Below are 22,330 nucleotides of genomic sequence, written 5' to 3'. Positions count from 1 at the left end.
AGATGGAGATTCCATCTTAAAAAAAAAAAAAAAAAAAAAAAAAGACAAGACTTAGCAGGAGTCAGGGGATTATTCCTGGGATTAGCATTTGAGGATGTTTAATCAAGGATGTCAGAATGGAAGACTGGATAAGCAAGAATTCACTGATGTGGGGGTACTTTCTCAGGACAAAAGATTTAATAGTCTACCAGGAGCTCCGGGAGATGGGGCAAAGTTGCTGCAAGGATTTAAGAAGCCTGGTAAAAACAATGGCCAAATCTCAGGGAAATGGAAATATCTGCCTTGCCCTGCCAAACCACAGAAGAAGGTGGGCGTGCCGAAACTGATATGTAAGGCAACAAGACCAGCCAGATAATTATGTTCCATTGGAAGGCCTGAAGGACACACTGCTCAAGCCATCAGGAACAGGTTGGAAGAGAGGTACCACTGATCCTAAGAAATTTGGTGGTGGCTCTCCTCTGCAGGCCAGGGCTGATCTAAGAGAAGAGGTCAGTGTTGGGTTTATTAACATCCATTGAAATGATGGGTCTCAAAGTAGTAGAAGTATGTCTCTTAAGCAATGGAATGGCAAAATAAGGTTTTTTGTTGTTGATGATGATGATAATTTCATTAAATCAGGTAATTTGTTACACATTCTGAAAGTTGAATTAAAAATGAAATCTGGAGAGAAAAATAGGAATAATCTTTAGAGGAGTTCAACTTTTGACTAGAGCTGATTAAGTCATTTATTATTATTTTAAAATAAAGGTTATTTTATTCTATTGTATTCTTATTATAATTTAATGTCATATTGATTTTATATTTTCTTGTATTCTACTTTATAAACTTCCAGTTTGGGGCTAGGAAAAATGCTGCTGAATGATGTCCTAGAGCTTTTATTTAGATGTTAATCAAGATGACTATGTTCTCTTGGCTAACATTGGTTAATAGCTTAACATTTAAAATGCTATATCCCAGGCCGGGCGCGGTGGCTCAAGCCTGTAATCCCAGCACTTTGGGAGGCCGAGACGGGCGGATCACGAGGTCAGGAGCTCGAGACCATCCTGGCTAACACGGTGAAACCCCGTCTCTACTAAATAATACAAAAAGCTAGCTGGGCGACGTGGCGGGCGCCTGTAGTCCCAGCTACTTCGGAGGCTGAGGCAGGAGAATGGCGTAAACCTAGGAGGTGGAGTTTGCAGTGAGCTGAGATCCGGCCACTGCACTGCAGCCCGGGCGACAGAGCGAGACTCCGTCTCAAAAAAAAAAAAAAATGCTATATCTCTTTAAAAATTTTTTATCCCTTTAACCTCTTTTATATCTTAAGATACAAAATATATATGTGTATATTTACAGATATAGATACACGCCTATATACACATTTACATGTATACAAAATATGTATGTATGCATATGTGTGTGTGTATATATATAGCACTTTGGGAGGAAATATATATATATTTATATATATATATCTATACACACACACACACACACGCACACACACACAGTACATAGGCCAGGCATGGTGGCTCACACCTGTGATCCCAGAGCTTTGGGAGGATCACGTGAGGCCAGGAGTTCAAAACCAGCCTGGGCAACATAGTGAAACCCTGTCTGTACAAAAAATAAAAAAATTACTGAGCATGGTGGTGCATGCCTGTAGTCCTAGCTACTTGGGAGTCTGAGGCAGGAGGATTGCTTGGGGCCAGGAGTTTGAGGTTACAGTGAGCTATGATCACACCACTGCACTTCAGTCTGGGTGACAGAGCGGCCAAAATGAAGTTCAATCCCTTTGTGACTTCCGACCGAAGCAAAAATCGCAAAAGGCATTTCAATGCACCTTCCCACATTCACAGGAAGATTATGTCTTCCCCTCTTTCCAAAGAGCTGAGACTGAAGTACAACATGTGATTCATGCCCATCCAAAAGGATGATGAAGTTCAGGTTGTATGAGGACACTAAAGGGTTAGCAAATTGGTAAAGTAGTCCAGGTTTACAGGAAGAAATACGTCATCTACACTGAATGGGTGCAGTGGGAAAAGGCTAATGGCACAACTGTCCACATAGGCATTCACCCCAGAAAGGTTATCACTAGGCTAAAACTCGGCAAAGACCGCGAAAAGATCCTTGAACGGAAAGCCAAATCTCCCCAAGTAGGAAAGAAAAAGGGCAAATACCAGGAAGAAACAACTGATAAGATGCAGGAATGAAGTAATCTTATATACAAGTTTTGATTAAAACTTGAAACAGACAAAAAAAGAAAAGATATAGGCTGGGTACAGTGGCTAACATCTGTAATCTCAGCACTCTGGCAGGCTGAGGTGGACAGATTGCTAGAGTCTAGGGGTTTGAGGTCGGCCTGGGCAACACGGCAAAACCCTGTCTCTATAAAAAATACAAAAATCAGCCCCGTGTGGTGGCACGCAAATGTATTCCCAGCCACTTGCGACACTGAGGTGGGAGGATCGCTTGAGCCCAGGAGGCAGAGGTTGCAGTGAGCTGAGATTGTACTGCTGCACCCCTGCCTGGGTGACATAGCAAGACCCTGTCTCAAAAAAAAAAAAAAAAAAAAATGTGTGTGTGTATATATATACACACACACACACATATATATAATGCAGATGTATATATATAAAATGTAGATACATATAATATAAATATATGTAATGTAGATATATACATAGATGCAGATACAGATATACACATAATTTTTAAATCTTATTTCTCTAGTTCTGATGACTTAACCAGCTGAAGATCTTGCAAACTCTCTCAGGAGAGGTATCCAGGGATCAAACCAGTCTCTTCCACGACCCTGAAAGGAGAACTTGCTTAACTGACTCTCTCTCTTCAGTTCAAGGCCTTTCCAGTTACGCCACGGTTTCTTAATCAAGGTTCTTTGGAGTTCTTCATGAATGGGTTTCTTGAGATCTCTGAACCCTTTCGAGTTATCCTCAACATTCTATCTGTGGGTGCATACACAGTGTTTTCCTGGGGAATCTGTTGCTTTTGTTTGCTTCTCAGTGTCTCTGACTAAAAATATTTCTGAAACACTAGCATTCATCACTTGAAGCCTTAGGCCTCCTGGCCACCAGGAACAGCTATAATTTCATTCTGAAGGAAAAGCGAACTAATCTTCTCTCCTAATGACCTGGGGAGAGTTCGCTTCAAGACACCAAAGTAACTTTTAGTAACATACCATGAACACTGAGCAAAAACTAATCCACCTAATCTCCTTTGGCTTCCAACATCACTTGGCACCTCAGCGCATCATCTTGAGGAAAGTCAAACCTGCCATTCTTGGCCACCAGTTCAAATATAAGCCACTAGACTAAATGTAACTACTTGTCTGACATTGACGCCATCAGCAGTACCATCCTCTGCTTCTCCTCTTCACAATCACCGGAGCTCTGAGACTAGGGTGAGGCAATGTAGGTATGAAGGAGCTGCTCCTTTCCCACCCTGCACTTGTACTTGCTCAACCCAAGAGTCGGTGCTTCCTCACTTTTTGCACTCTAGGCACATCCCTTGTCTCACCCTAATCCCAGCTCTGTGTCACCAACTATAATGCATCCATTATGTTCTGATGGAAAGAGCATCAGCCACAGGAGGAGGGAAGAGGTACTAGTAGATTATCTGCAGAGACAGTAACCTAAGAACTAATTAGGGAAAATGAAGGAAGTCATTGCAGAAAAGTGGGATAGCAACGATTTAGTCTGGTGACAGGAAAAGAAGTAAAGGATCAGATATGGGTCTAGGTGAACAGGATGAAGCCAAACAGCTTAGAACATGGTGAATAAAACATGGATTCTGGGGCCTGCTCTTATCAGGTGCTGGTAACTGGCTGGGCAAGACAACAGAACTCTCGACTTTATCTCAGCCTGTTTTCAAAGAATCATGTTATAAAGTGTCCTGGTATGGGGAAGGGAGAGAAAAATCAGAAAATCTCTATAGAACTAAAATCTGTATGTTAATTTTTTCAATTCTGTGAAGGCTTTTTCTTATGAGATTTCTGAAGCTGGGCCAACTAAAATTTAAGGGCCCTTGAATGACTGTTATCTTTGCTGAGAGAGGGTGTATGTTAAATTCCACCAAATTAATAACCTATATTTGCGTAATGTCTTACAGGTTACTACGTTCTCTGACGCTGTCTTTTTAAATCTCAGTCATTTCTCTTTGCTTTTTGCCCATTTCGGTTCCCATTTCCTAAAACTCTTTCTTCTAGCCTGGTTGACACTGATTATTTTTTTAAAAACAGCTTTATTAAGATATAATTCACATACCATGCAATTCACCAATTTAAATTGTACAATTCAATGGTTTTTACTCTATTCAAAGTTGTACAACCATCACGACAATTTTAAAACATTTCCTTCACCCTGAAAGAAATCTTGGACCCATTAGCAGTCTCTCTCCATTTCCCCCACTAATCTCCCTAGCCATAGGCAGCCACAAATCTACATTGGAGGGGGCCCATTCTGGACATTAATTTTTAATTGTTATTCGAAAGTGCCCCTGTAATCTCAGCACTTTGGGAGGCCAAGGCGGGAGGATCACTTGAGACCAGGAGTTCGGGACCAGCGTGGGCAACATGGCAAAACTCCGTCTCTACAAAAAATACAAAAATTAGCCAGGCGTGGTGGTGCGCATCTGTAGTCCCAGCTCCTTGGGAGGCTGAGGTGGGAGGATCACTTGGGCCTGGGGAGGTCAAGGCTGCAAGTGAGCTATGATCATGCCACTGCATTCCAGTCTGGGTAACAGAGTGAGACCCTGTTTCAAAAAGGGAAAAAAAAAAAAGTGCCCTTGGGGATTAGGAAGTCTTATTTTTGGAAGTCCTGACCCCTAAATGGTGGACATGTGTGATAAATCAGAGAGCTGTGACAGAAATAGCTGGGGAAGGGGAAATAGTATTTATTTAACAACTACTATGTACTAATGTATATCATTACTTTCACAGCCATCCTATGAAAGAGGTATCATTTAGCAGTTGAAGAAGCTGAGGTTTATAGAAATTATGTAACCTGGCCTGGTGTGGTGGCTCGTGCCTATAATCCCAGCACTTTGGGAAGCTGAGGTGGGCAGATAGCTTGAGCTCAGGAGTTCAAGACCAGCCAGGGCACCATGGTGAAACCCTATCTCTACCAAAAGTACAAAAATCAGCCAGTCGTGGCGGCTGGTGCCTGTCGTCCCAGCTACTTTGGGGGCTGAGGCGGGAGGACTGCTTGAGCCCAGGAGGCGGAGGTTGCAGTGAGCCAAAATAGCACCACTGCACTATAGCCTGGGCAACAGAGTAAGACTCTGTCTCAAAAAAAAAAAAAAAAAAAAAAAAAAAAGAAGAAAAAATAATTATGTAACCTGTCAAAGGTTATAAAGTTAGTAACAAAGCAAGATTATAAATCTTTGTTTTCTGACTAAAACTTATTCATCTTCTTTGCACCAGAACAGGGGTTCTCGCACTTTGGTGGGCATGAGAATCACCTGGAAGGCTTATAAAACACAGAATGTGGAGCTCCACACACAGAGTTTCTGATTTACTAATTTTGGCGTGGTGCTTAAGCGTTTGCATTCCCAGATGCTGCTGCTGCTGGTCTGACACTGCACTCTGTTGTGCTGCCTAACAGTACCTGAGAATGAATTGATTAAGGTCACAGAGCTGGATGTGACTGATTAAGGTCAGAGAGCTTTAACATCATCCAGCCGTCTTTTCGTAACAGTGCTTATGATCTGACAAAGCAATTGCTGATTGATAAAAGGTGGAAAGTAATTAGAAAGGTAATACAGAGAACGAAAATGCTTCGGATACATGATGAGGTGTGATAACATCTATTTTTCTGGCTGGGGAATGAGATAAAAAAACAGAGAATTGATCATGGTGCGTGAAGCACCTAGAGTTAGAACACTTCAGTTGGGTGCAAAATGTAACGTTCCTTGTCTAGTTCAGAACCCATGGCTACTTAAGGGGAGAAGGCAGGCAGACAAAGGACTGTCAACAGCAATGTCTCTTATTGTTCTTTGGCTACAGCTGCACTTGCATACTCATGCTGACTTCATCCCCAAATGTTAACTAGGCCAGAACTTGATCAGACTGAAATCTGTAAAAGAAAAAAAAAATCATCACAGATACCAAGAAAATGTATTTCCTTGGATCTGTTCTAACTCTGAATTTTGTCAAAAATTTCGATTTTTTTTAAGTAGGAGGGGAAGGAGGACAGTTCAAAATCACTTAATTCAGAATCTGCAGTGTAATTGTTATGGTAAGCTCAAATGCGATTTGAACATTCCTAGCTATGGGATTTGGTGACCAAGCTCCCAAGAGAGGATGACACAGCACAGGGAACAGCACAGGCAGCCTGCCTTGCTTTGTAGGGGGCAGAGATGTGAAAGTCCTTGTTGAGGTCACTGGAGCTGAGAGTACTCTTCATAATTTAAATGGACACGGGTAATTTCCTTATATGTAGGCAAGCCAGCCCTAGGGATAGGAAAGAGAAAGAAAAACAGGGAGTACAGAGTACAGATGGCTGCCCTCTGCTAATTAGGCCTTACCTTTATATAGAATGCTTTTGATTTTTTCAGACACTTTCATGTATATTAACTCATGCACAGAGGTCAAATATTATAATTATTAAACAAAGTGCAGAGAAGTATGGAGAATTAACTCAGTTAATGAATTAGCTCAACTAGGTAATAGGTGTATCTAATACTAGGATTAGACGGGGACAGTCACTCTGGAATTCCAGGAAAATGAAACATTCAGAAATAAGTGTAGTATCCACATTAATGCTATCAAGGGAACAAGCCTTTCCTTCCAAAGTGACAGAAATGAAGTTTACTTGTTGGTGTCTTCTTACTTCATATTCATTCATTTGTTCATTCATTTACCATGTACTAAATGCTTCCCACTTGCTTGTCATTCTGCTCAGTGGGCCTGGGAGATGAAGAAATGAGACATTATCTTTTTCCATTTATTGAGGCCCTACAAGGTGCCAGAAACTGTTCTAGGTGTTAGGGCTATAGTTTTATATATATATGTATACACACACACACACACACACACACACACACACATATATAAATGTATAAGCCAGTGTGGAGTTAAGTCAATTAAAATTAACAAAGCAAAAGGAAATAAATCCTATAATAAAAATGCCTTGATGGATAGAGGGATGGGTAGATGACCAGTTATGTTTTAAAGCAAGTATATATATGGTACGATGTTTATAATGATAGAGTCTAGGTGGTGGGTATATTGGTGTTTGCTGTAAAATCTTTCAACTGTGCTTGAAAATTTTTATGATAAAATATTATGGAAGAAACACTATAGGAATGACAAGGAAGGTGCAGATTTGAGAAAAGTTTATGAAAGACATGACATTCTTCCATTTTTTTAAGAGACAATCGATAGAGGAGTGCAATGGCATGATCACAACTGCAACCTCGAACTCCTGGGCTCAAGTGATCCTCCTGCCTCAATATCTGGTGTAGCTGGGACTACAGGTGTGCACCTGTGTTTGAAGAAAAAAGGTCCATGCCCAGCTAATTTTTATACTTTTTGTGGAGATGGGGGTCTCGTTATGTTGCCCAGGCTGGTCTCGAACTCCTAGTCTCAAATGATCCTCACTCTTCTGCCTCCCAAGATGTTGGGATTACAGACATGAGCCACCCCACTGGGCTTTGGCATTCCTTTATCCTCCTCTTCTTCTCCTTAACTACCTAATATCCCCAAGCTAACCCTCAGTTGTAGGTTCAACTTCCAAATTCCAATGGGTTATAAAGAGTTCTACAAAAGTCCATGACGACTAATAAATCTATCTAGTAGAGAAAAGACCTTTTGGAGAAGAGGCTAACTCTAGGACCACCTAAAACTCACCCACTCCATAGCTATTTGGTAAGGCACACCTTTAGGAAACTTCACCTAAATGCCTGCTTTTGGGTACCAGGTAGTGGCCACTCTCCCCATCTTTGTTTCCTGTCTGAGCTGCTACAGAGTTTGATGTTAGATGGTGACATAAAATACAGTTATCCCTAGATATATGCGGAGGGACTGGTCCCAGGACAGTCTACATGTAACCAAATCCACACATAAAGTCCCACAGTCAGCCCTGGGGAACCTGCACAAATACTGTATTTTCCATATGCCTTTGGTTAAAAAAAAAAAGCTGCATAAAAGTGAACCTCCCAGTTTGAACCTGTGTTGTTCGTCAACTGTAATTTAAAAGTGAAAAAAGGTTTGTGTTTTCTGGTATCCTTTTTTGTTTGTTTGCTTGTTTGTTTTTTGACACAGGCTCTGGCTCTGCTGACCAGGCTGGAGGGCAGTGGGGCAATCATGGCTCACTGCAGCCTCGATTTCCCTGGCTTGAGAGAAAATTATTTTTTTCAAAATAATTTTCAATTTAAGGTAATTTACTAAGTTTCAAAAGATAATGCTATCGACGTAAATTCTGTTTTAGATTGTAGGCCCCATCAGCTCATTGATACCAGTCCCAAGTTCAGATAAGAAGAGACTGGAAGTTACTAGGCTAGTCCTGCCTCTCTCACGTATGTCCCAGCAAAACTTCTCTTTCCAGTTTCAGCCCTTTAGAGACCTTTTTTCTTCAAACACTAATATAGGGCTTAGACTGTACCAGCACTGTTCTGCGAACTTTACATATACGAATTCATTTCATTCTCACAAAAATCCTGGGAGGTATTTGCCATTATTATTCCCATTTAACAGATGAGAGCACTGAAGCACAGAGAGGTTAAGTAACTTGCTCAGGGACCTGGATGTGAATGCAGAAATCTGGCTCCAGAGGTGGAGTCTGAAACTGCCTTTCTAAGTGACTGATTGCCAATCTCTGGAAAATCAGTTCAATTGAAGGTATTAATGGATCAAAATGTCAGTATGTTTTCAGATACCCTAACTCCATAGGAAGCTCAGTGTATGGGATCTGAGATACTGTAGTTTAGAAGGGAATTGCTTTTCCAAGGGAGGGCACCCTTCAGATAAGCCCCTCAAACTGCCCTTCTGTAGAGTCGCACGAGGACAGGCCTGCTAAAAAGGATGGCGCTGGGGGGTTTCCAAGACAGGAAATATCTAAAGCCAGAGGCTGACATATTATCTTGGCGAACGGGAGAAGGGAAAAAGAACCCTCATTTTTTGGAAACACAAGTTTTTAGTCTGGATAATGGGTAAATGACATTAACTCTTTGTTCCACCCTAATCTTCCAAGCTTGCTCAAATTTTGCTTCTCAAACCTGGGCCATTCCTTCTTATTCAATTTGCCTATTAATTCCTTCAAGCTTTTTATCCCTTCTGAAATAGGTGGTAGCATACCAAATTGAAACACAGAACAGCCTGTTTCTTTCCCGCAGGGTCCGCTAGGGCGCGTCGGAGAAAGGGTTAACCGGGCGGGTGGGAGGGAGGGTCCGGCTCACACCTTTCGCAGAGACCTCGGGCGGCGGCGGGGCCCGGGAGGGGCGGAGGCTGGGGCCAGACGCCTCGCCGCCTCCGCCTCGGCGAATAGCAGCGCGCTGCCCGCCCGGATTGGAGCAGCAGCATCACGCTGACCTCTGCCTGGGATGTAAACCGGCCCGGCCGCTGCGGGCAAAGGAAGGCTCTTGGCTCCTCCGGGAAACCCAGCCCCATCACCCGGCTCTGAGCGGCTCGCAGGCGAGCGGCAGCAGCCTCGGCCCCGGCAGCGCCCAGCGGCGGCTGCGGGAAGCGGAGGGAGGCCGACGCGGGCGCGGGCGGGGAGCGTGCGTCCGTTCGCACAGGCAGCGGGAGGAGGGGCGGCGCGAACCATGGCCGGGGACAGCGAGCAGACCCTGCAGAACCACCAGCAGCCCAACGGCGGCGAGCCCTTCCTTATCGGCGTCAGCGGGGGAACGGCCAGCGGCAAGGTACGGCGGGGCCCCAAGCCGCGCTCCCCTCCCGGCTCCGGTCCCGGCGGCGCATGTGGCCGGCGGCCGCGGGCCATGTCAGTTGCTGCAGCCACCGCGTGGCTCGCGCGCCTCCGCTCCCGGCCGCGCTCCAGCGCCGAGTGCGCCCCGCGCGGCCTGGGGGCGCTGCGGCGGGGGCGGGCGAAGACTCGGGCCATGGAGGTTCTGGGGGTACGCGGCTACGATCGCAGGGCTGGAGTGCTCCCCTCGCTTTTCTCCCCCTGCGTTAATAACTCGTGGCCGGGGTCCTATGGGGGAAGGGCAGGGAAGCGGATGCTTATTGTTTTGCAAGTCCAGCGTTGGGGGAGAGGGCTTTCCGCAGGACCCCCTACGAACCCCCGATGGCCCCCCCACCCCCCCACCCCAGCCCCGGTCTGGCACAGACGTGTTTGCCCAGCGGCGCAGCCCGGTGCTGAGGGCGGAGCGAGCCGGGAAGCGCGGCCGGGAGGGCGAGGGTGGCGGGAACGCGCGAGGCGGCATCCCGGGGAAGGGGAGCCCCGTTTGGGGCTGCACTCAAGGGCTGGGGATTACAGGGGTTTCCGGCTAAAAGCCTGAGAGCCAAATAGGTGTGCCGTGACATTAATGAAACGGTAATAGTAGGGGCTTCTGTTTTTTAAGGTTATGAGAGGAAACGTGGTCGACTTCAATGAGAAAGTTGTACTGGCTCCATGCTCTTCGGTGTCCGGGACGTACGCGTCTTGGATCCACGGAAGGGGGTCATCGTATGGGCGTCTGACACTCTTAGGAGCCTGTTTCCTTTGTTTTATCAGCAAGGCAAGAAGAGACGAGGGAAATGACTTCCTAGCTTTACCCGGGGCTTTTTCTGCAGGTGGAGAAGGGTGGAGTCCTCCTAGATGCTTCTTTTCTTTGCTCCCCTAACAGCCTTTAAGATGTGGCTACTTGTTTTTCCCACCGTTTAACACCCTCCAACTTCATTTGGAGCACGGGTTCCTCAGGGGACCCTGAGAGCTGGGTGCTGGTGTGCGGGTTTGGAGAGGCGGGATGATGCTTCCCCGGGCTGGGGAGAGCAGAGCAGGAAGGCTGGTTGGCGCCATGAGGAAAGAGCCACGAGGTTTTCGCTCCCGAACCGACGCGTCCGTAGCCCCTCCTCCATTTTGGTTTTACGTTTTTCCCTCCAGGTCTGGACGACTTTAGCGCAAGGAGCCCAGCTAGACACGGCGGCTGGCCCTGGGGAACTTCTTTATTGATGAAGTTAATCTCGTCCCTAGCTCCCAGGGTTAGGAATCGGCCTGCTTTAGGTCCTGAAGTTTCTGTTCTGTGTGCTCCCTGGTTGAAGGCTTTTAAAAAAAATTTGTAATTTTTGAATGTATTCTTTACTATGACTTATACTGGTAATTCAAAGCAAAACCAGAATGCTAGCCCTTTCAGAAAGCTTTACCTGTTCTTTTAGAATTATTTTTGCCCTTCTGGCATTCGCCTGTTGGATTGAGAGCTTTTGTGTGTGTGTGTGTGTGTGTGTGTGTGTGTGTGTTCGTGGCTGTTTTCCCAGCTCTCCTAGCACAGTGCCTGCCTGGCATGTAGTGGGGTCCAGATTTTAAGCTGAGGTCCAGTCCTCCTAAGGTGGGGAGGAGACGTAAACTTGCATATGAGCTTTTAGAAACAAAATGACCTTGGTAATCGTCTAAATAATTTAGTTACCATCAGGGTGAAAACTGCCACCCTAGAAGGTGAATAACTCTGTTCTTCTTGTTGTGTATTTCTCAGTCGTCACCTGTTCTAACTTGATAATCAGTACAAGCTTTTGGTGTTACTTGGGTAAAGTGTGGAATGGGAATAGTGGTGAGCCAATATGGGAGTAGCTAATTCTCTGCCTCCTAAAGTGCTGGGGTTACGGGTATGAGCCACTACCCGGGCTGGCTTTTTAATCTTTATTTTTTGTAGCGACTAGGTCACCATGTTGCCCAAGCTTGTTTGTACATTTTTGACATACAATTGATTGTTTGTCATCCTTTAAGATTGTTGATATTTTTGTTATTAAAAAAATCCAAGACTGGGCCTGGTGGCTCACGCCTGTAATCCCAGCATTTTGGGAGGTGGAGGCAGGAGGATTGCTTGAGCCCAGGAGTTTGAGACCAGCCTGGGCAACACAGTGAGACCCCGTCTGTATAAAATGAAAATTGTGGTGGGTTGAGAAAGTTATTTTGACCTATGTTAAAAACCAGATTCTCAGCTTGGACAACATAGTGAGACTTGTTCTCTACAAAAATAAAAAAATTATCCAGGTGCGGTGTTGCATGTTTAGAGGCTGAGGTGGGAGGATTGGTTGAGCATGGGAGGTCGAGGCTGCAGTGAGCTGTGATTGTGCCACTGCACTCCAGCCTGGGTGACAGAGCAAGACCTGTCTCAAACAAAAACCAAAAAAGATTATGGCTGGGTACAGTGGCTCACACCTCTAGTCCCAGCACTTTGGGAGGCCAAGACAGGAGGATGACTTCAGAACCAGCCTGGGCAACAGAGAGAGACCTTGTCTCTAAAAAAAAAATAAAAATTAGCCATGTATGGTGGTTTGTTCCACCAGCTACTCAGGAGGCTGAGGCAGGAGGATGGCTTGAGCCTAGGACTTGGAGGCTGCAGTGAGCTTTAGTGCCACTGTACTCCAGACTGGGCAATGTAGCAAGACCCCATCTCAAAACCAAATGAAACCAGATTCTCATTTTTCCCCCTAAAGGACAGGTGTAGTGACAACACTAAAAGGGGGGAAAAAACCCAGGCTAAACTTCTTTGCCTGCATACATACCTGTGACTTTTAGGTATCGTTCTGTTTCCTTTTTATTGCCTGTTTCTTGTTCCTGTGACCTCTTCATTGGACAACTGAAATAGCCTCTGAATCTGTTCCATTACACTGTCATCAGAATGGTCTTCCTTAGGAATAGCTCTGGTTGTGCCATTTTCCTTTTCGGAAACCTTGGGTAAGTCCCCATTGCTCAGTACAGGTCAAATACATCAGTACAGTACAAATCCCCTTGGCCCCTGAACGTGGTCCCAGGCTATTTATTGTTTTTATTTTTATTTTATTTTTTATTGAGATGGAGTCTCACTCTGTCACTCAGGCTGGAGTGCAGTGGTGCCATCTTGGCTTACTGCATCCTCCACCTCCCGGGTTCAAGCAATTCTCCTGCCTCAGCCTCCCGAGTAGCTGGGATTATAGGCATGTGCCACCACGCCTGGCTAGTTTTTTTGTATTTTTAGTAGAGGTGGGGGGGGTTTCACCATGTTGGCCAGGCTGGTCTCGAACTCCTGACCTCAGGTGATCTGCCTGCCTCGGCCTCCCAAAGTGTTGGGATTACATGCATGAGCCACCATGCCCGACCTTATTTTTCTATACAGCCAAATGCACACAGACCATCTTATTGAACTGCCTTCACTTAACATTTTGCTCAGTCGTCTTCTTTTTGGAATGGCCTTTAGGCTTTTTAAGGCTCAACTCTGTTAATACTTCCTCGAGGGAGCTCTGTTACCTATTTCCTTAATGAGAATTATTTTTTTTTCTTCTGCTTCCATAGACTTACCATATCTTTCTTGGCTTATGCTTATTTGTTGACTGCTTCTTCCATTAGAGTATGTGTTCTGTGAGAGAATACTTTTTCTTAACCTGTTTAAGTGCTTGGGATTGAGGGGAAATAAGGATTTTAAGGAACCATGAGAGAAGGTCTCTGTCCTTAGCAGTTTACTGTTTCTAAATTTCTTCCACTGTTTTTATCACCACGTCACTTTATCATTAAAGCATTTGATTATCTATTCCCTTTGAAGTCAGGCACCAGTCTTCCCTACTGGTAGATGACAATGGAAGATGAGGTTAGGGGAACTTTTGACTTAGTGATAGGACTGGGATTGGGATCTAGGGTTTTATTTTTTATTTTTTATTTATTTTTGGGACAGAGCCTTGCTCTGTCACCCAGGCTGGAGTGCAGGGGTGCGATCTTGGCTCACTGCAACCCCAGCGATTCTCCTGCCTCAGCCTCCCGAGTAGCTGGGATTACAGGTGCCCACCACAATGTCTGGTTAATTTTTGTATTTTTAGTAGAGACGGGGTTTCACCGTGTTGGCCAGGCTGGTCTCGGTCTCCTGACCTCATGATCCGCCTCGGCCTCCCAAAGTGCTGAGATTACAGGTGTGAGCCTCTGCACCCGGCCAGTTTTTTTTTTCCTTCTTAAAATCTGTATCTGTTTTGAACTTTCTCCACAAGCAGTGGCCTCTTCGTGTGAGTATTTTTAGGGAGGTTGGCCTGCGTGTGACCAATATAGGACACGAGAGGAGATGCCGTCCCCTCTGAGGTGTGGACTGCCACCTCAGTGCAGCTTGGCCATGAGTCAGCATCTGCTTTTGGAGTGCTTCAGAATGTGCTCTGGACCCGTGTCGGCTCCCACTGCCCTGTTCTGGAACCTCGGTCGCCATCCCCATCCAGCCAGATCACGTTATTCCACACCCTCCTATCAGGTGTTCCCGGGACTGTGGGGCTGGTTTGTTCCTTCTGCTGTTTTTCTCAGAGCTGGCATTGTGTGTTTTCCATCACCTCAAACTGCTGCCATGGCGGGGAAGGCCTGGTGTGATCTGGCCCTTGGGACCTCCTTCCCTTTCCCCCTCTAGCTAGTACAGCCACACCCACTCTCGGCATGGCAGGCTTTCCCCCAGCCAAGGATGTCCGCACTTGCTCTCTGCTCTGCCTGAAACTCCAGCTTTTTCACCGAGCCATGCCTAGCAGGATATCTGGTAGAATGAAGAAACCCTGGGTCCTGCTGCCTCCAGTAGTTCCCCTCCTGCTGCCTTTCCTCAGGCTGTATTTCTTCTTTGTTCCTTGAGTGTCTTTGAAGTATGGTTTCTGATGCTCACTCTGTCTGTGGTCACCTACCAGTTCACTACATAGCATTTGCTTTCATGTCATTTCTTTGTCAAATCTTGCTTTTATGAGGTTCTGTGGTGGGGACGGATTGTCTTTGGGAATTTCACTGCTGAAGACCTGACCTTTTTTGCTTGGTAGTGGTGCTGTTGGAACTACTTACGGTCTCTAAATCTTAGACTTGTATTTCAGTATTTTAAAATCCATAAAAAAGGGTTGAGGGTATGCTTTTATATGCGAGTGTGTATGCATATGTCTGTATGCTTTCATGTCCATTAAACCATTTCAGTCATTAAGCTGATTTGTCATGAAAGCATTTGATCTTTTCATCATATATATAAAATATATAAGCATAACCCATATATAATTATGACATACAAAGTAGGAATAAAAAAAGAAAAAGGAAACATTTAGAAACATAATTTCTTTAATAGTATAAAATCTTTCGATTATTATTATTATTTTTTTTTTTTGAGACGGAGTCTCGCTGTGTCTCCCAGGCTGGAGTGCAGTGGCGTGATCTCGGCTCACTGCAAGCTCCGCCTCCTGGGTTCACGCCATTCTCCCGCCTCAGCCTCCCAAGTAGCTGAGACTACAGGCGCCCGCCACCACGACCGGCTAGTTTTTTGTATTTTTAGTAGAGACGGGGTTTCACCATGTTAGCCAGGATAGTCTCGATCTCCTGACCTTGTGATCCACCCGCCTCGGCCTCCCAAAGTGCTGGGATTACAGGCTTGAGCCACCGCGCCCGGCCTCGATTATTATTAAAATATTATTTGTGACTGAAGATTGAAAGATGTTTTGTTTTTAAAAATCTTGTTTAATACTTGGTGATTCTTGGATGGCCTTGGTGGTGGTAGTTTTGGTGATCATTCAAGACTGAAGGTTTTGTTCTAAGTTTAGTCTTCTGAATTTTTATTTAATGATTGTCATATTTGAAAAAGTTACCCCTAAAAACATCCAAGTAGAGGAAAGTTATCATTTTATAGTACTTACTAAATCATGATGTTCCCATCCTCCAATTATGCTATGACTTTTCTTTAAAACGAGCTAGAATATGTTCATCTTGTAGTCCTAGCTACTTGGGAGGCTCAAGTGGGAGGATTGCCTGAGCCCTAGGAGGTTGAGACTGGAGTGAGTCTTAATCCCACCATTGCAATCCAACCTGGGCGACAGAGCGAGACCCTATCTCAGAAAAAACAAAAAAAGTTCCATTAGTACACGATTTAATATAATAACCTGAAAAATATAAAGAACCATATAAAGCCCTCCAGCATTAGACTTTCAGGCCTCATAAGCGGTAATTTGATTAGATGAGGGGGCAATGGTTCTAAATGTATGCTTGAGAATTTTGAACAATGAGAGAAGGTAACAACTCTGAAAACAATTTGCTTTGCCAACTTGCTATGAGCAATACTCTTTCCATAAGATGAGTTTTTTCTTTCTTTTTTTGTTTTTTTTTTAAAGCAGTTGTTTTTACTTGGTTTCTCCCTGTGAAACTATAGGAAAGGTGTCAGTGTTTCTGTGAAAGCCCACACTTGACCTTCAGTACCCTATGGGACAGGGGACCAGCAAGCAGTACTTTTTATTCCTGTGATATGTAGTGTTTGGCAAGAATTTTGCCTGACACATACATGGCAGAAACATAAAAATTTTGTGTGGGTTGTAGAGTTGTGCTTCTTTATTTCCTTATTCAGCCCATAAGTATGCTATTTGGTCTGACATTTTTACCTTTTTTTTTGGCTGACTAGCAGGGAGCAAGGGCTGTTTTGTCATCTCAGCTAGCATGCTGTGCTTTCCCTTGCCTGTCTTGTAGAAGTCCAAAGTTCCGTGTCTCTGGGATTGCTTTTCCTTGGGAGTGGAGATGAGTACTGTCTTTGCCTTTCGCAGGCTTCTAGTCTCCTAGGCTGTCTAGATAAAGCTTGTGGTAGAATGGGCTGACAACAGTGCTGATTTTGGACTATGGTCTAAAAGACGTTTTTGCATTCATAACCACTAAGAGAATTTTGGAGAATTCTTCATCCCATTTTGCACATATAATACATATATTTTTATATGTTATAAAATATAATATATTTTGTATGTTATAAAATGTTTTTATGTTATAAAATATATATATTTAAAATTAGTTATTATTATTATTGTTTTAGAGACTGTGTCTCACTATGTTGCCCAGGTTGGCATGAACTCCTGGCCTCAAGCAGTCCTCCTGTCTTGGCCTCCCAAAGTGCTGGGACTACAGGCATGAGCCACTGTACTGGGCCCCATCACATATTTTTGACATCAGTTTTTTTCATTGTAAGTAAGGAGTTGAAAAGGAAGTAATTTCTGATATATTGTAAATATACACTTAAAAACAACAATTGTTTCATTTTTTTAAATTATCCGATGAGTTCTAACTACTGTAATAATTTGACCTATTGTCATACATTTTAAAACCTGTAGATGAACAAGCTCTTATTTGAGTCAGAAATGTTCACTTTTCTTTTTTCCTCAATCATTTCAGTTCTGCTTCCCCTGCAAAATATTAATTTAATTTCATTTTTTTATGCTTGAAAATATTTTATTTGTCACTCTATCATATGTGACAAAAGTATACATTAAAATTTTATTTCCTGTTCTCAGAATCTAGGTATTTATTTCTTTTGGATTGCATTACTACTGTACTTATTAGTACAAAATTCACCAAAACAAATGGATACCGCCGGGCGTGGTGGCTCACGCCTGTAATCCCAGCACTTTTGAGAGGCCGAGGCAGGTGGATTACCTAAGGTCAGGAATTTAAGACCAGCCTGGCCAACATGGGGAAACCCCATCTCTACTAAAAATACAAAAATTAGCTGGGCGTGGTGTCGGGTGCCTGTAATCCCAGCTACTTGGGAGGCTGGGGCAACAGACTAGCTTGAACCTAGGAGGCAGAGGTTGCAGTGAGCCGAGATTGCGCCACTGCACTCCAGCCCGGGTGACAAGAGCAAGACTCTGTCTTAAAAAAAAAAAAAAAAAAAAAACCAAATGGATATCTTATACATTTTTTTTTTTGGAAGAAAGCATCTTGATGAGATAGAGCCTTCCACCCCGAATTATTTGATGATTCTGTGGATAATTACTATTTAATACTAGAATAAGATTTTTCATTTGTATAGCTCTAAGCTTTAAGGAACCCTGTTGACATAAATAAGTAGATGGAAATGGAAGGAATATTGTTATATCAAGGTCAATCAGACTCAGTTTTTACCTTTGAAATTATATGTCAAAATACAGTGGATTTTTATGAATCAACTAGCTTGCCATTCATCTCCTCTAATTTTGTAGAAAGCAGGAAAACTGGAAACCTCCAGACCTGTAAAAGGAATTGTTATTCCATCATTAAGTCATTCATCTTCCAGTATCAGCTTGAGTATCTTAGATCACCCTTTTGCATGGATTCAGAATGGAGGGGTGATGGGCCTTTATTTTGTAAAACGAGAGAAGCCGGATTGTGAAAGGGTGTCCCTGCTTTCACTTGGCTCGGGAAGTTTTCACGTACCCTAGTTTGAAGACAACTGATTTAGGTAGCTTGGTGTCTTAGTCTGTTTTGTGCTGCTGTAGCAGAATACCTGATAATGAACAGAAATGTATTTCTCACAGTTCTGGAGGCTAAGGAGTCCAAGATTGAGGGTCTGACACCTGGCCTTTTTGCTGTGTCATGGTCATCCCATCCTGGAAGGCAGAAGGGCAAGGGGTGGGGGTGGGGAGGAGAGAAAGTGCGTGTCCTCACGCACAAGAGGTTCAAACAAGGTTCCTTTTGTAAGGAACCCGCCCCTGTCATAACGAATCTGCTCACATGATAAGGGCATTAATCCAGTTCATGAGGGTGGTGCCTCCAAGATCCAAACACCTTCCATCAGGCCCCACTTCCTAACACTGCCACATTGAGCATCAAGTTTTCAACACATGAACTTTAGACGACACTTTCAAACCACAGCACTTGTGTTCCAGCCCACTGTTGCCACTTACTTATTAAGTATCTGTATATTCATCTACAGAAGAGGGTCCTTACAGCCCTTGCATTTTCACAGTTCTGTAACTAGCCTTGAGTATCCTATGATTGTTACCACTGGCCACATAAAGTACTTCTTGAATCTGAACCTGTGTAAGTGGTAGACATTTATAAGCTTTCTTTGGTGGGATTCTGAAAGACTGACATCCTCTGCCATTTGCTAACGTTCATCTCAACTGGATACCGGTTAGATTTCCTGAAGGTCCTGGTACCCTGTATGCTTACTGTCACTTGCAAACCTTTGCAGGTGTTGCTGTTTGCTGTTTTTGGGTCCTCCTCTTCTATGTTGCTAAAGCATCCTAAACAGACCTCAGTTACAGAAATTTTTTTCCCTGCCCTGTGTGGTCCTTGCTTGTTTAGTCTATCTTTAGGCTGAGCTCTCAGGATCAGGGACTTTGTTTTACCTCACTATTGCCTGAAGGTAACACATGTCCAAAAACAGGAAGGATGAGGAGGTTCCCAAATGTTTGTTGAATAACCAAATATTAAGTATTTTTTTTTCCAAACTCCGTGTATCATAGGAATTTCAACATGTCCAGTATTGAACTCCTCATCTCACCCCTTAAACATGCTCAATCTTTAACCTTCACCATCTCAGTTGATGACAGCTTCATCTTTCTAGTTGCTCAGGCCTAAAACCTCAGGGTTATCCTTGACTACTCTTTCTTTCTTCTGTAGTCTCAGACTGTCTAGAGAGAACTTACAACGAATGGCTGGTAAGAGTGCTGACTTTGGACTGTAGTCTTCAAACATGTTTGCATTCATAATTGCTAAGTCACTTGGATCCAGTCCATTAAGAAATCCTGTTGGCCCTGCCTTCACAACGTATCTGCAGTCTGAGCACTTTTCTACTCCTTTGCTTCTACCCTGGTCCAGGTCATCATTCATCATCTGTCAGTTGCATCATTGCAGTTGTCTCCTGACCCATCTCCCTCTTCCTTCTTTGTATACATGTTGTATTCTCATAACAGCCGGAGTGATCCTGTTAAAATGAAAGTTGGATAATTCCCTGCTCTGATACAACCCTGCAGTGGCTTCCCATTTTACTCCTAGTAAATTAAGTCTACAACAAGATGGGGAGGGCTCTACAAATGGGTCCTTTGCACGGGCTGTTCATTCTGCCAGGGCATCTCTTGATACCAGTGTCATAACCACCTTTCCTCCTTCAAGTGTTGCTCACATGTCTCCTTCTCATGATCACTATTTAAAATTGTAAACATTACACACTCAAATATCTGTTGAATGGTTGAAGAATGAATTACTTTGCTCAGTTACCGCTTCTAATACTAGTTTTAACATTAAACCTGTTGCTGGGGGATGTGGATAGTTGTCCCTTTGCTGTTCACATTTGTATTTCCTTCTGGGGTACCATCACCTGGATAAGATTGCTGGCACGTTGTCAGTCACTGAGCTTGGTCTTGTAAGTGTGCATGCTAGATGGCTTAGATGCCTGTTTAATGGTGCATTAAAAAAAAATCAGGCTGGGTGCGGTGGCTCATGCATGTAATCGCAGCACTTTGGGAGGCCGGGATGGGTAGATCATCTGAGGTCAGGAGTTCCAGACCAGCCTGACCAATGTGGTAAAATCCCATCTCTACTAAAAATACAAAAATTAGCTGGGCATGGTGGCGGGTGCCTGTAATCTCAGCTACTTGGGAGGCTGAGGCAGGAGAATCACTTGAACCAGGGAGGCAGAAGTTGCAGTGAGATCATGCCACTGCACTCCAGCCTGGGTGACAGAGCGAGACTTCGTCTCAAAAAAAAAATAAATAAATAAAAAAGAAAAAAAAATCAGAGAGTGACTTTAACTTAAACTTTTAACCTTAAATTCTTATTGTCATGCTCTTAAAGAACTGTCACCTATTTTGTTTAACTTAATACTTTTAATTGAGGTAAGATACGCTTTTTTTATTAGTCGGTGGCTACATTTTTCTCTACCTCCTTTTGTAGAGAAAGGAAACGTTTGAGAGCAGAAGGAATAGAATATTGAGTGATACACAGTGTTTGAAAGAGAGGTAGTGAATACTCTTCAGGAAGGAAATGCAAGCTGAGGGAGCCCTCCTTGTCTGACTACAGAGGGAGGACACAAGCTGAAGTGGGCATGAGATTGGCCATTTGGTTTCTGGAGGAAGGGGTCAGGAGACATCCGTTGTTAAGGTGGAAAAACTTGTGTTTTGGATGTGTCTTCTGGGAAGAACTCAGTCCTAGCCTGCCATGAGGCTCTGCTTGCTAAGTCTTGGTGGAGTATAAGGTGTTTTTTTGGTGTGATAGAATTGAAGCTTTATAATGTCTCCACTTCGGGTTAGGATTGAGAATCCCTGGTTTGTTCAGAAAATGCTTCCTTGAGGTAAGCCCAGGAAGCTTGATGGAGTGGAGAACATGCGTGGGTTTTGGAGTCAGCCAGGCTTGTGTTAACATTCCTGCTTGGCCACTTCTTTTTTTTTTTTCTCTTTTTGAGACGAAGTCTCGCTGTGTCGCCCAGGCTGGGGTGCAGTGGCGCAATCTCAGCTCACTGCAAGCTCCGCCTCCCGGGTTCACGCCATTCTTCTGCCTCAGCCTCCGAGTAGCTGGGACTACAGGTGCCCGCCACCACGCCCGGCTAGTTTTTTTTTTTTTTATATTTTTAGTAGAGACGGGGTTTCATCATGTTAGCCAGGATGGTCTCGATCTCCTGAGCTCGTGATCCACCCGCCTCGGCCTCCCAAAGTGCTGGGATTACAGGCTTGAGCCACCGCGCCCGGCCCCTGCTTGGCCACTTCTAATCTGTTTCTTCTGAACCTGTTCCTCCATCTGTGAAAAGGAGATGATGTCTGGTTTGGAGAGGTGTTGGGGTTAAACGATAAAATGTATGTAGAGGTATATGCTTCTGCAGTGGGCCGGTCACTTGCCAGTACCGTGATTCATGTTCTGTGCAGACGTGCTGTCAGAACAGGCTCATTGGCCAACCTTCCCTCCCTACCCCTGCCCCAGACGGAGTCCTGCTGTGTTGTCCAGCCTGGAGTGTGGTGCGATCTCGGCCCACTGCAGCCTCTGCCGGGTTCAAGCAGTTCTCCTGCCTCAGCCTCCCAAATAGCTGGGATTACAGGTGCCTGCCACCACACCCAGCTAATTTTTGTATTTTTGGTAGAGATGGGGTTTCACCATGTTGGCCAGGCTGGTCTCGAACTCCAGACCTCAGGTGATCTACCCACCTCAGCCTCCCAAAGTGCTGGGATTGCAGGCGTGAGCCGCCGCGCCTGGCTCTTATTGCTTCTTTAACCCAGATCACAAATTGCAGTTTTTGAAGCATCCACCCCTTCCTGCTCCTGAAAGAAAAGGTCCATGTCTTTGTTCATTCAGCCATTCATTCAGTAAATATGTGTTGATTACTTACAGTGTGTCAGACACTTGTGAGGTGCTGGGAACACAGCAGTGCATTAGAGAAAGGCCCTGACCTCAGGGAGCTTGTATGTTTAGGTCTGACTCATCTGTGTTAATCCAGTGCCCAGTGTCATGGTAGGTGTTTAAGCGTCTGCCAAACTGCATTAAGTAATACT

General features: G+C 44.3%; 2 protein-coding genes and 1 pseudogene across 2 annotated transcripts in view; 2 read left to right on the top strand and 1 right to left on the bottom strand.

Annotated features, from left to right (window-relative positions):
• Positions 1-22,330, bottom strand: part of TMCO1 (transmembrane and coiled-coil domains 1) — a 168,430-nt gene that overhangs the window by 84,289 nt on the left and 61,811 nt on the right. The window lies entirely within an intron of this gene.
• On the top strand, positions 1,718-2,192 carry LOC126941971 (60S ribosomal protein L26-like; annotated as a pseudogene).
• UCK2 (uridine-cytidine kinase 2) overlaps positions 9,426-22,330 on the top strand; it is an 84,889-nt gene continuing 71,984 nt past the window's right edge. Inside the window, exon 1 of the mRNA XM_050768714.1 lies at positions 9,426-9,858. Coding sequence (XP_050624671.1) covers positions 9,760-9,858 — 99 coding nt within the window. The 5' untranslated portion in view covers positions 9,426-9,759. The remainder of the gene's footprint in view (positions 9,859-22,330) is intronic.

The sequence above is a fragment of the Macaca thibetana genome, chromosome 1 (assembly GCF_024542745.1).
Source record: "Macaca thibetana thibetana isolate TM-01 chromosome 1, ASM2454274v1, whole genome shotgun sequence".
Lineage (NCBI taxonomy): Eukaryota > Metazoa > Chordata > Mammalia > Primates > Cercopithecidae > Macaca > Macaca thibetana.
Note: the sequence above shows the minus strand (reverse complement) of the source record. Positions and strands in the feature narration are given on the sequence as shown.